Source organism: Dipodomys spectabilis, unplaced genomic scaffold (assembly GCF_019054845.1).
Source record: "Dipodomys spectabilis isolate Male_0828 unplaced genomic scaffold, ASM1905484v1 ptg000234l, whole genome shotgun sequence".
Lineage (NCBI taxonomy): Eukaryota > Metazoa > Chordata > Mammalia > Rodentia > Heteromyidae > Dipodomys > Dipodomys spectabilis.
Genome location: NW_024870911.1, coordinates 4,609,815 through 4,623,300, shown reverse-complemented (window position 1 = coordinate 4,623,300; position 13,486 = coordinate 4,609,815). Strand labels below are relative to the sequence as shown.

At 34.8% G+C, this 13,486-nt stretch overlaps 1 protein-coding gene across 1 annotated transcript; it reads left to right on the top strand.

Moving 5' to 3' along the window:
• Positions 1-257: 257 nt before the first annotated feature.
• On the top strand, positions 258-10,579 carry Glipr1l1 (GLIPR1 like 1). Its single transcript, XM_042698997.1, has 5 exons — positions 258-533; positions 4,605-4,850; positions 5,484-5,584; positions 8,070-8,158; positions 10,488-10,579. Exons 1-5 carry the CDS (start codon positions 258-260, stop codon positions 10,577-10,579), a joined length of 804 nt encoding a protein of 267 aa, XP_042554931.1.
• Positions 10,580-13,486: the final 2,907 nt, after the last annotated feature.

The window sequence follows — 13,486 nt, the reverse complement described above, 5'->3', positions numbered from 1 at the left end:
TCCAGATAGGATCCGCAGGAAGCGGATCACAACTCTACAAGCAAAAGATGTCTCAAGCCAAGTGGCGCTATAGCTCAAATGGTAGAGCGCTCGCCTTGAGCTGAAGAGCTGAGGGACAGCGCCCAGGCCCGGAGTTCAAGCCCTACGACCGCCAAAAAAAAAAAGATGTCTCAAGCCTTCCCCTCCAGCCCCGTGGCTCAGTGGCTGCGCCCACCCCCTGGCTCCATCCCCAGCAGGGCTCGAGCCTGGGCAGAAGGATGGAGCGCCCGGCCTGGGAGCGCGATCCCTGGAGAAAGCGGAAACCCGACTGCCCTGGCAGTTACCGGCTAGTGCAGGCCGGGCATCCCTCCTGCCTTTCCATGGCTATGAAGACATTAAGTTGCTTGTGGACCTTCAGCTTCTTTATACTGGTAGCTAGTAGGTCGAACCAAGTGCCGTCGATCACAGACTCACACTTCATAGAACAGTACATCAAGGTCCACAATGATTACCGGAGAAGGGTCGATCCTCCCGCGGCTGACATGCAATACTTGGTGAGATTAGAACCAGCTGGGGCTTCCTAGTCCCCTGTTTTATGGGCATATTTGCTTTACTACAGTCTGGACTCCACGTGTAATATAAAGATCACACCTGGGGGGGGGGGGGCCTTGTCCCCTCCTTGGTAAGGATGGAAGGCCAAGAGGAGGCAAAATTGGAAGCTGTTCTTTGCCTGTTCTTTCCCGCCCTGTTTGAGGCAGGAAAGGAAGCCCAGTGGTATTTGAGAGTTGCTTGGTTTTATTTTTTTATTCTTGCTGAAGTGGATCGTACATTGCACAGGTAGTGTTGTTTTCTTTACCATGGCTTTCCATCCTACATATCCAGCATACTCTATGTAAAAGACAGAACACAGGGATGGAGAATTCTCTTGTTTCTTTACCTACTTTTTTTTAAACATATTTTTGTGGCTTTTATTATATATATATATATATATATATATATATATTATCGTTAGTAGTTGTACAAAAGAGGTTTCAATTCAACATGTCAACTTATGAATACAATGCATCTTGGTCAATGTCACCTCGTGATTAGTTGTTTTATTTTTATATCGTAGGAACCCAAGATGGAAACAGTACGTATTAGTTATCTAGTATTTTCTATGGAAAATAACAAATATGAGAGATTTGTTAGAACAATGCACTCTGGCTCTGTGATTTGCAGACTCTCTCTCATGATCATAGTCAGTAAGGGATAAGAATGTACTGTGTTGAAAAATAGGAGTATTTGATTATTAAAATCACACATAGAATTTGCACACTTTAAATAAGTTCTTGAGCATGTATGATATTACTAGGAAATTCCCTTCATAATTTTTTTCTCACTTGTAAATATCACTCTGAGCATGAATATCTATGGTATCACTGTATTTTTATATTCATGGTATATGTACATACTTTGTCACTTTTGAGGGTAACTCAAGTTTCCTTTTTTTCTCTTCAGAAGTGAGAATATTTGTTATTAAATCACAACTCAGACACTAAAATTAAAATTCAAAATTGTACTGTTCTACGAGACATAAAAATAGTTTTGAAGAGAAGTTCAGATGGGTGTAACAAATACAACAAATGTGTTTTTCAAACAGAATCATTAAAGGACTTTAACTTAAAATGTAATATTTATATTAGCCTCCAACTAATTTCAGTAGTTTAGGGTATGTATTTGATATTACTGTTTTCTCCATGCTTATTTGAGTAGTGACCTCTTTTTTAAAGGACTATTTTATGCTACAAAGTATTATTTAAATGTGTGTATATGTACATACTATATTTTCCAAGGCAAACAATAAAAACATATATGCAAAATCAATTTTACTTTACACAGCTATCTGCAAGAGAGAGAAAAGAAGGAATAGGGTTGAAGATTCATGGAGAAAAAATTCTTCTTTAGATTTATCTTGTTTTATAATTTGACTTTGTAAGTATGTAAAATTATTGCAGACTTTTAAAGCTTAAACTAAGAGAAAATACCCTTCAGAAGGAAATTTTTAAAAGTTAAACAAATGTATCAAATGGGCCAGATAACTATTTTTTAAAAATGATGCAACAAGCTGTACAATACAGTATGTTAACTGTACATTTCTACTGTAATATATTCCAGGGACAAAATTAACTAGAAATAAATCTTAAACTGAATCCAAAAATGTTAATGCTAATAGATATATTTGTCACATGTCTTAAAGAATCTCATTGTATATAGATTACAAAGCAAAAAATATATAATTTTGGAGAATCAAGAATTTCAGTATAAGAGAAAGTAAAATATTAGGAGATAGTCACATATATTAAAACACTGACCTTCAAATACCAGTTGAAATGTTAACATGAACTCACAATTTCTTTCTCCATATTCCTTAGCTTTGTCTGTGTTACATGAACAGAAACAAAGAGCACCAATAACAATGATTATTTGCGGCTTCCCATATTTTCACACTAACAGAAAATTTGATTAGAGGAAAAATATTTGGATGGCTGAATGTGAGTATGGTGTGAAGCAGACAACATCCCAAATAAACCTGGCACGTTGTTGAGGTACCCCAGAAAAAAAAGACCCAAAGAGTGATAGCTTCAAATAAAAGACAAATAACTCTAATTAAGATACATACTAGCATGTCTCCTTTGGAGGAAGTTTTAATCCACTTCAGGATGCATATTATCAAGATACTTTCATATATAGGATAGCTGGATTTTATTTGTTTAAATAAGCTTAATATGCCCAGATTGCAAATGCATCCAGTCAGTAATATCACTGTCTGTATGTGGAAGACATGCTCCCATGGATCATATGTGAAGATGTCAATAAGCTTCATTAGGTCACTTGCTTTGTCAGTGGATTGTTTAATAGATAATTAACATTTCAAAAACAAGATACAGAAGTTCAAAAAGTACCATTCATACTATAATTATGACAAAAAAAACCCACTGAAAACAATTTTTAAAGCTATATTCTCTAAAATCATTGAAGTACTATGGTGGTAAAAAAAAAATCTAAATGAGCGACACTTCCCCATAAAGGTAACTCATGCTAATTCAGCACTTCTCTGTGGCTGTTGTCATCACTGAGAAATCTGTCACTTTAGGAGCCACTAGTAGTAGGTAAATCAAGCCTACTTTAGGCCAACATCTCATCCAATATAGTACTCCAACTTTTAAAGCAACTGGTCAAGAGAAAGAAGAAATACAACCCAAATAAATAGGAAAGGAAAAGTCAATTCATTCTGTTTGTTTATGGTAGGATTCTATATAGAGAAAAAATCCTAAAGAACATAATCCCAGACTGTTGGAACTGATAAATGAATTCAGGAAAGCAGAAGGATATAAAATCAGCATGATTTTTTCTATATACCACTAAAAATCTACAGTCACAGGAGTAGGAAAGACAGATAATCCAATCAGTAACTATAAGACACTACTGTAAGCACTAAGACAGGTGCAATGGAGCACGTTTAGTAACTGAATCTCTGTCCTCTCCCAGCTATCATTTATTTTCCTGCTGGTCTACTTTTCTTTTCTTTCAGAGGAGACCACATAATCCAACATGGCCATTGCTATTTTCACTAGGGTGACCATTCCTATATACCTTAGGGCTGTCACCAAACCTTCCCTGAAAAACTCAAAACCAAGGGTTGTAGAGAGGAGAGGATGGTAACCAGAAAGGAAGGGTATACATGTTGACCAGAAATGAGCTGAAAGAGAAAAAGAATTTAACATACAGACAAGGGAGAAAATCCCATTGATATGTTGAATTGGTGTTAGCAAAAAGAATAGTCAATGAGTATTTGTTCTTCACGTATAGTAAGTCTGAATGACCTTTTGTATTCTAGACTTTGACATATTGCTTATTTCTAGGGCTGGAGACCTGGTTCAAGAGGTAGAGTGTTTTGCCTAGCAACTGTGAGCCCCTGATTCTCTCTCAATCTACAGTTTATTTTTCACATGCATACTTTGCTGAGTAGAAGGAAGGAAAATACAGAGGGAGGAAGGGAGAAAGGAAAGGAGGGAGGGAGGAAGGGAGGAAGGAAGGAAGGAAGGAGGGAAGGAGGGAGGGAGGGAGGGAGGGAGGGAGGGAGGGAGGGAGGAAGGGAAAGGGAGTAAATAGAGGAGGAGAGAATTATTTAAATCACATTGAGAGTGTTTATTGTATCAAGGAACTACAAGTATCAAATAAGTGTTTTGGGAGCAAAGCTAAAAAGGAAAATATATAAATATCCATAACATAACAGCTACTGAAGAAAAACTTTTTTGTCTTTTTTTATTGTGAAAATACCGTATAGAGGGGTTACAATTACATGGGCAAGATCATGAGTACATTTCTTATCAAGCATTGTTGCCTCCTCCTTTGTTTCCCCTTCCCATCCCTTCCCATCCCCCCTCCCCCAAAGTTGTAAAGTTTGTTTTTCAACATAACAACTTGTACATCTCATTGCTGCAATGGGTCCACCTGTATCCCTATTTAAACAATTTGTTTTGTCTTATTGTTATAAATTCTAGCTACATGTAATTGACAATAATCAGAATAAATTTAATGTAAGCAGAAACATTTCAATTTAAATTGTCCTTATTTTCCAGCGCTGGAATGCTGACTTAGCAAGAATTGCTAAGGAATGGTCCGTCAAGTGCAAACTTGAACATAACCCATGTACTACAAAACCATATCAATGCTTTGAAGAGTATGAATACATTGGAGAAAATATGTGGATAGGTGGAATTAATGACTTTTCACCAAAAGCTGCTGTTACTTTTTGGCACAATGAAAGCTTATCTTATGATTATGATACGCTATCATGTTCTCGAGTTTGCGGCCATTATACACAGGTGTGGTGTGTGTGTGTACCTGTCACATATATGTATAAATAGTGATTTATCTGTGTACATTTCAATTGCAAGAAAACTTGTCAATATTTTCTTCCAAGTTCCTAGACAATTTACCTTCATTTGAGAAGTATCCTCATGAGGTATAGAATTCCATGTAGTGAGTTTGTTTATGCAAAGTTAAATTTTTTTGTGTGATACTGAGATTAGAACTCAAGGTCACATACTTGCTAATAAGGAACTTGACCACTTGAGCCATGCCACCAGTACTTTTTTGCTTTAGTTGTCTAATAATGTCTTGGTCTACACAGTTTAATTCTGATATTGTTTATGATATGACCATAGAAAGAATTTAAATGTGTCCTCAATTATCTAGAAAAATATGAGTTTATCTGGGTATTATAATATAGGTTACATATTCTCCTTTTACTTATGGGAATTATCTGTGAGGGGTAAACTAGGTAGCGAGCCTCTAAAAAAGTTGCCTAAACAAAATAATCCTATACAACATATAAGATGTTAGAAAACTCACAATCATTAAATACTTTGTATGGCAAAGATCATTCCTATTCTAATCATTTATTGTTTGCATATGATTGTTTTGAATATGTTTCTTTATACTTCTTTTCCATATAGGTTGTTTGGGCCACTTCAAATAGAATTGGTTGTGCAATTACACTTTGTCCTAACCTCGGAGGAGCTTCAATTGCCTTATTTGTATGTAACTATGGACCTGCGTAAGTCATTTTGTAATTTAAAATATCTGAAGTTGAAACTACTAACTGTTCATGTAAAGAATAAATATGAGAATATAAAAGAAATGTATTCTGCTTGAGTAAAATCATCCCTCTATAGTATTGATAAAACAGGTAAAACTAATGCTGATAGAATATTGTGTTGTATGAAGAAGTATACCTGTCATGAAATATTTAAAATTGAGAGTAAAAAGAATGGAAGTTTTTTTCTTTTTTTTCTGGAAGTTGTTTCTTAAGTATAAAAGAGTAGTAGTAGAAAATAAATTGCCCCAGTAATATCTAAATCCTAGAACACAATAAGATTGGTTGATTCTTCTCTGACTCTTAAATTGAATGGGAAAACAGTTGTGAAGGATGATAAAATAATATTTTTCTGAAAAAAACAACATAATTCTTAAATTGCCTATGGGCAGGAACCTGAAAAAATGGAAGCATTCCAGTCTTGAGTTCAAGCTCCAATACACACACACACACACACACACACACACACACACACACACACACACACACACACACACACGCAGAGTAAGGGGAGAGAGGCATAATTGAAGAAGAAATTCGAGGCCATATACAAGAAACATAATTTAAACTTAAAGACAAACATAGTCAAATAAAAGAATGGCTAGTTTTCCCAATCTAATAAGTTTTAAGAAAAACTCAACTGTAATGTTGGTATTGTTATCAGACTATAGATTTGGGAACAAAGAATGTTACCAAAGGTGGAGATTATTTCAAAACTATAATGTGGTTAATTAATTAAGAGGACTTAAAAAATCTAAAAGCTTGTATGCCCTAAAAATTGAAGTTAAAGTTATATAAAGCAAATTCAATAGAATGGCAAAAAGCAATAGAAAAAATACAAAGTTATCACCAGAAATTTCAATACTTTGCAATAGAAAAAGACAGTAGAAGAAAATGAGTTGGTTACAGATTTGAACAGCATAATCAACCAACTTCATTTGCTTAACATTGGTTGACTATACCACACAGCAATTGCAGAATACATATTCTTTTATGTATAGCTCACATTTTCTATCAGTCATAATCTGTAATAAAATAAATTTTAGTAAATTTAAACAGCTAAAAATCATGCAAAGCATAGTATCTGACCACATTGGAATGGCATTGTAATTTAACAATATTTGAATATTAACATACAAGTAAATTATAACTCAGAGAAAAAAATTAAACAGAAATTGGAATTGTGAAGTGAAGAAAAATGAACACAAATTGTTTGGGGATACCATTAAACCACCCAGTCGTTGCAGGGAAGTTACAGTACTAAGGGCCCACAATGTAAATGGAAAATCCCTTCTAATCAATGACCTTGTCTTCCATCTAAGAAACTGGGGGGTGGAGGGGATGGAAATTTAAACCCAAAGCAAGAAAAAAATAACAAAAATATTCATACATAAGTGAAATGACCAATAAAAATAACAGAAAAATTAGTAAGATCCAAAGCTATTTAATAAAGAAATTACCAATTCTCAACCCATAGTGATTAGGAAGACATGATATTTCATTCTTATGGAAATAGATGACACAGCACAGCATGTTTTACAGACAACAAAATGGAAAATATCAACATTTAAGCCAGTAATGTTTCCAATTTAAGTAAGATGGAAAAACGTCTCACAAATTATACAGAAAAGAGCATAGAACACTCAAATCACAAATACAAAAATTCTAAATAAAGCAATTGAATCCAATAATACATTAACAACATAGCTAACCTAAGGGGAGGTTATCCTGAGAAAATGAGGCTGACTCAACATTCCAAAATCATCCAAGAAATTTGCCATGTAATCTACTGAAAGTAAGGATAATGTGATTATTTCAAAAGATGGAAAGGAAAGAATATCATTAAAAATAAGAACTCTCAGTGAAATAAAAATGAAGATATGTCTTGAATATAATAAGGGTCACCCAAGAAAACTTGGTAGCTAACATAATAACTAACAGTAAGAGTCTTTTCTGTAAATTACCAAGTAGTAAACATATTACACTACAGGCCATGCCCCGCTGTATCTTATATATTAATCTTTGGTTATTGTTTTTCTTCTTTAGTAATCTTTTTATTTTTGCTTTGACTATTAAAGTATAAGAAATAATTCTTAGTCTTCAAACTGCACAAAAACCATGACCCATTTTTTTGGAGGGGGGAATTTTGGGCCTTTGATCTATCTCTTTTTAACTTCTAATTCATAGTTCTATATAGAAAATACAATAGAGTACCAAAACTCTTCTAGAACTAATAGATAACTTTATCAGTATAGAAGGCCAAGTAAGAACTATTTTAACCATTTCTTTTTATTAAAGGAATGAAGCATATGTTGGGACAATACTTGTTAGTTTTCTTTATCAATACACATAATTTAGTGAATGGCCAAACTGGTTTACATAAATACACACACAAAATTTGAAAAGATATACCATTTTAGCCAAGAAATGTTTTTCTTTTTTACAGAGGAAATTTTGCAAATAAGGCCCCTTATATAAAAGGAAAATCCTGCTCTCTGTGTCCAAAAGGACTGAAATGCGTGAGGAGGCTCTGCAGTAAGCAATAATTAGTAATAATAATAATGTTTAGACAATGATTTTTTTCATAAATTCATTACATTTTAAATGGTAATACCGTTAGTTTAAATTTTATGGATAAGATCTCACTGCTTCTATGTAATATAATTCATTTGCCACAAATGATTATATTAAAACTCAGATTCTTTCTCTCTGCACTGATTACTCCAGCTCTCAATTTAAAAAACAGAAATGATGCAGAACTGTGATCCAGTTTGTGGCCATACTCAAAATACTATTGGCTGCAATGTGTATTTGTGTTTTCCTCTATATATTTCCTTTTATTATTTATTGTTAGAATAACAACTCATTCAGAAGTAAGCAATGATTGTTCTGAACTTGAATAATGCTTAAAATTAACATTTTCCCTATATCTCCTCAAATGATCCTGATTCTTTTTCCGTTAGTGCTAATGTTGTAAGCTATATCCAAAGAGTTCTTGTACAACATAGCCCTACTGTAAGATCTCAAAGGGTAGGGAAGTTAAGTGGTGACTCAATAGTCCAATGTTAAACCATTCCCTCTGCAATTTGGTCATGAGGTTAGCCTTACAGATGGCTAGATTCTTGTAATATTTTATGTATAATTTCAAAACTTATAAAATTAATACATAAAATAAAAATATTTCAATATTGTATTTATAATGTTATGCATATATAATTATATTTATGTAATTATACATTATAAAATAAATTTGTTTACAATAGTTTATATTTCTGCAATTAAATTCAGAATTATAATTGATCTACAAGCTTTCTTCCTCATTTGTGTTTACAAAATTTTGAGTTTAAGATATTCAGAAAAGAAACTGAAAGTAGGAAGTGTTACTTTTTCATTTCTTTTATGTGGGTTACAGTTGTGTAAGATTCTTATTACCTAATTTTTTAATATTTGGAAGACGTAATCTGTAAAACTATTTTTATTCTGGTGTCTGTGTTATGTATTTGTAAATTTTAGTTACTGATTCCTTTAATGATTATGTGATATTTAGGATTGGGGAAATATTTGTAAATTATTTTATTCTTTTATTTCTGCTAAATATGTAATTATGGTCCACCTAAGTCTTAGGAACTGATTGATGTGCTTCCTCTTTTTTGTTGTTAGTTTTTATTTAAATATAACTTTTAGCTTGGTTGGCTTCTTTACTGAGACAGGGATCGTGGCACAATATGTCAATACATAGCTGCTAGAATTGAGTAGCTTACCTCAGGAGGTGAGTAATAGGACATTAAAAAAATCATACAAAGTTACTTCAGCCCAAAACAAAGGCACCAAAAATTTCCATTTTAACACATTTCAGATTATTTTCTACCATAATTTATATTATAGGTAATAGTACTTATAGCTCTCTGAAATGATCACTCTTACTAATTTTACCTATTTATTCCATAAATTAATGATAGATTGTTCACCCTTTACCATAAAGGAAACTTAATTTTTTCTTCTGATCACCATTATGGCCAAAGCCTTAAAATCATGCTCAGTACCTCACAGAAAATCAATGAAAATGCACAAGTGAATATAGGGGGGAAAGCAAAGAAAAGGAAAAAACTCTTAATACAAGATCCTCCCGGAGGCTAAGTAGAGAAGAAAAAATAGATGTGAAAAGACAAGGAACAATACCTGAGGCAAGGACCACAGAAATTTAGGTGATAGTTAAAGGTAAACTTGAAGAAATTACATTCGATCAAGGACTTGAATTGAGCATGGTGGAGTGCTAAAAATAAAGTTGAGGGGCTGGAATGTGGCTTAGTGGTAGAGTACTTGCCTAATATACGTGAAGCCCTAGGTTCGATTCCTCAGTCCCCATAAACAGAAAAACCAGAAGTGGCACTGTGGCTCAAGTGGCAGAGTGCTAGCCTTGAGCAAAAGAAGCTCGAGGACAGTATCCAGGCCCTGAGTTCATGCCTCAGGACTGGCAAAAAAATAAAATAAAATAAAGTTGACTGTTTTGTAGTTGAGTAAATTTCAAGACTTTGTGCCTTCAACATGAGACCATCTATACATATTTGTTCACAATGACACCTGTGAGAGAGAGCTTCATGAAGATTTTTAAGTACAGTAGGGTTTAGAGAAAAAACATTCATTTTCTTAAGTTAGAATGCCAAACTGCTTTTTCTAAATTGATTATCCTATTTTTAGAACCAGTAAAAATAAATAAATGCTTTCTGTTTTCACAAAATGTTCCTATTTTAAAAGGTCCAGACATTTTTGACCCTAACAGTCTGTATCAAAACATTTCAGTGTTGCTTCCGTCATTTTATCCCTTTGAAGTTATATCGATTTGATTCTTGTGTTTTGTTTACAGAACATCCACATAAGATGACCAGGGCAAAAGCATCTCGGAGGACAGCTCGTAACTTACTCATCCTAGGTTTTATTCTTCTGAAAGTATTTTAATTATCATTTATATACCACAATAAAGGAACCGTGTATGGCTAACTGTAACTCATCATCAGTTTAATTCTCTATTAAATCATCGACACTACTAAGTGGAATCTAAACTTATTAAATGTCTTGTTTATTCATCTATACTCTTTCGGAGGCTAGAAATCAGGGCTCCATGCTCTTGGTTGGCACATTTGCTCAAGGTTGGTGCTCTACCATTTGAGGTACCACCTCCACTGGTTTTTTGTAAATGGAAGATATTGTAGTGCAGAAAGCAGGAAGTAATAGAATAAAGCCAACTTAAAAAAAAAAAAAAAACAATTACTATTATACGGCTGGGAAATTGGCTCGTAGAGTGTTGCCTTGCATGCATGAGGCCCTGGGTTTGATTCCTCAGCACCACATAAGCAGAAAAAAGTCTGAAGTAGTGCTGTGGCTCAAGTGGTAGGGTGTTAGCATTGATCTGAAGACCTGAGAGACAGTGCCTACGCCCAGAATTCAGCCCCCACGACCGATCCCCCCAAAATTATCATTATATATCTATCAAAAGAGTTCTATTCTCTAGTATTCTAATAAGTATGGGCTATTGTTTAAGTTGCTACAATTTATGGAGATCAGTACACTTCAGATATGACACAGTATCTTTATATACCAGTAATTAACTTCAAGAATAGTGAGAGCTGGCAGGTTACTGGTATTCCCAAAAGAAGGACTGGGGATAGAGGGGGCAAGAGGCACAGGAGAGGAGTTTCACACAGCAAGGTAGATTATATGCAAAATACCAACAGTACACCCTTGGGTGGGGGGAGCAGGTAATGGAGAATAGATAGCTCCACCAAGCACCTGAGGACCCTGATCTCTGAATTCCTGGGCTAACAATACATATACATACATACACACACACACACATACATACATACATACATACACACACACATACATACATACATATATGCTGCTTCTGTAATCTGCTTGGCTCATGTAACACTGAAAAGTTTGGAATATTCCACGGATGCATGACCCATCCCCTGCCCCCGATTTGGGGTATAAAAACCCTTACTTGTTGTAACTCGGGCTACCTCTGGGGTCCTAATACCTAGGAGCAGTACCGACCAGTTATAATTGGCTGTTATTAAATTCCTTTTTGCTGCTAATAAATTACCTCTTAGTTAAGCGTTAATTCTGAGTCCGTGGTCTGTTCCCCGCAGATTCTCTACTCATAACAACATAATCCAATGGCATAATTTTCCATGTCATGTTCAAGTATATAAATGATTTTGTCAGCACTCAAACAATTCCAGTTCCTTCAAGAAGTTTCCTGTGCTGAATTAGTTCATTGCTTTAGCAACAATATAAGTTTAAATATTTGGAAGGCAAGCCAACCACCCCAAACTCAAAAATATATAAAAATTAAAAATTTATGAGAAATCCAACAATCTTTTGGTACTAAGGCACCCCCAAAAGGTGAACTAATAAATACTATGTACAACAATAATAGATACTCATATGTAACACGCCTCTTGAATTTTTTTTTGAATTGTGAGGTATGATATACATGGTGTAGCCAATTCATCAACAGAACTGAAAGACAGAATACTTGAAGAATACTTCCAGGAATCCCAAACTATGTTCTACACAAACCAAACTATGTTCTGTGATTCCACCCATATTACCATGCTAGTCTCCTATGTTTGAAAATGAGCTCTCTAGTATTTCTACATAGTGACAAAGAACAAACTTCCTTGTAAACTCTGAAGGAAATAGTCATGGTATGTAAATGTGGGTTCATCAGTGTATCAAGCCAGTGGGGATGCCTCTTAGTTCGTGCGGGGTTTTCGTTGCTGATGTTTCTTTTTGAGTGTATGTACCTGAAGAGGCTGGCTTTGAACGCTCATCCTGCTGACTCAGTGCTGTTATTGTAGACATGCACTACCACACCCAATTCTAGTGGAAGATGAGAATGAGGAAGTTATATGCATGTGGGAAAGCACAAAAGGTATGAAAAAGAAAAAACAAAGGAGGAGGCTGCAATACTTGATAAGAAATGTGCTCATTATCTTGCCCATGTAATTGTAACCCCTCTGTACAGTATGTTCACAAAAAATTAAAATTAAAAAAAAGAAAACCTGTACCTTCTCAATTTGGGGGAACTTAAAGATTCAAGTCTTCCTGTCAGTTTTGACAGACATTTACAAGGAGCTTCTGTAGGGCTGTAGTACTGGCTCTCCTCAGAGCCTGCTCGCTGTCTCCGGCACATTTCCTTTTTTTTTTTTAATTTTTATTTTTTGTGAACATACTGTACAGAGGGCAAAATAGTGAGTACATTAATTTTTTTTTAATTTAATTTTTATTTTTATTTTTTGTGAACATACTGTACAGAGGGGTTACAATTACATGGGCAAGATAATGAGTACATTTCTTATCAAGCATTGCACCTCCTCCTTTGTTTACCCTTCACATCCCTTCCCAGGCCTCCTTGGCTCAGGCCGAAATTTTCTTAATAGAGACCCAGAAGCACAACAAATCAAAGAAAGGTTGGACAAATGGGATTGCATGAAGTTGCAGAGCTTCTGCATGGCAAAGGACATAGCTAGCAAGATCAATAGAAAGCCCACAGATTGGGAGAAGATCTTCACTAGCCATACAACAGACAAGGGTCTCATATCTAAAATATACTTGGAACTCAAAAAATTAAATCCCCCAACAACAAATCCTCAAAGAAACAACTGCCCAATAAATAAGTGGGCTAAAGACTTAAAGAGAAACTTCTCTGAAGAGGAAAGAAGGTTGGCCAAAAGACACATGAAGAAATGCTCAACCTCCCTAGCCATAAAAGAAATGCAAATCAAAACTACATTGAGATACCACCTCACCCCAGTTAGAATGGCAAAAATCAAGAACTCTAACAACAACAGATGC

Bases quoted from the DNA above. Each gene is read 5' to 3' on its own strand.
- Glipr1l1 (XM_042698997.1), top strand. From the start codon at position 258: ATGGAGCGCCCGGCCTGGGAGCGCGATCCCTGGAGAAAGCGGAAACCC. The intron at 4,851-5,483 runs GTGTGGTGTGTG...TTTTCCATATAG, and splicing joins TTTGCGGCCATTATACACAG to GTTGTTTGGGCCACTTCAAA. The intron at 8,159-10,487 runs GTAAGCAATAAT...TTTTGTTTACAG, and splicing joins ATGCGTGAGGAGGCTCTGCA to AACATCCACATAAGATGACC.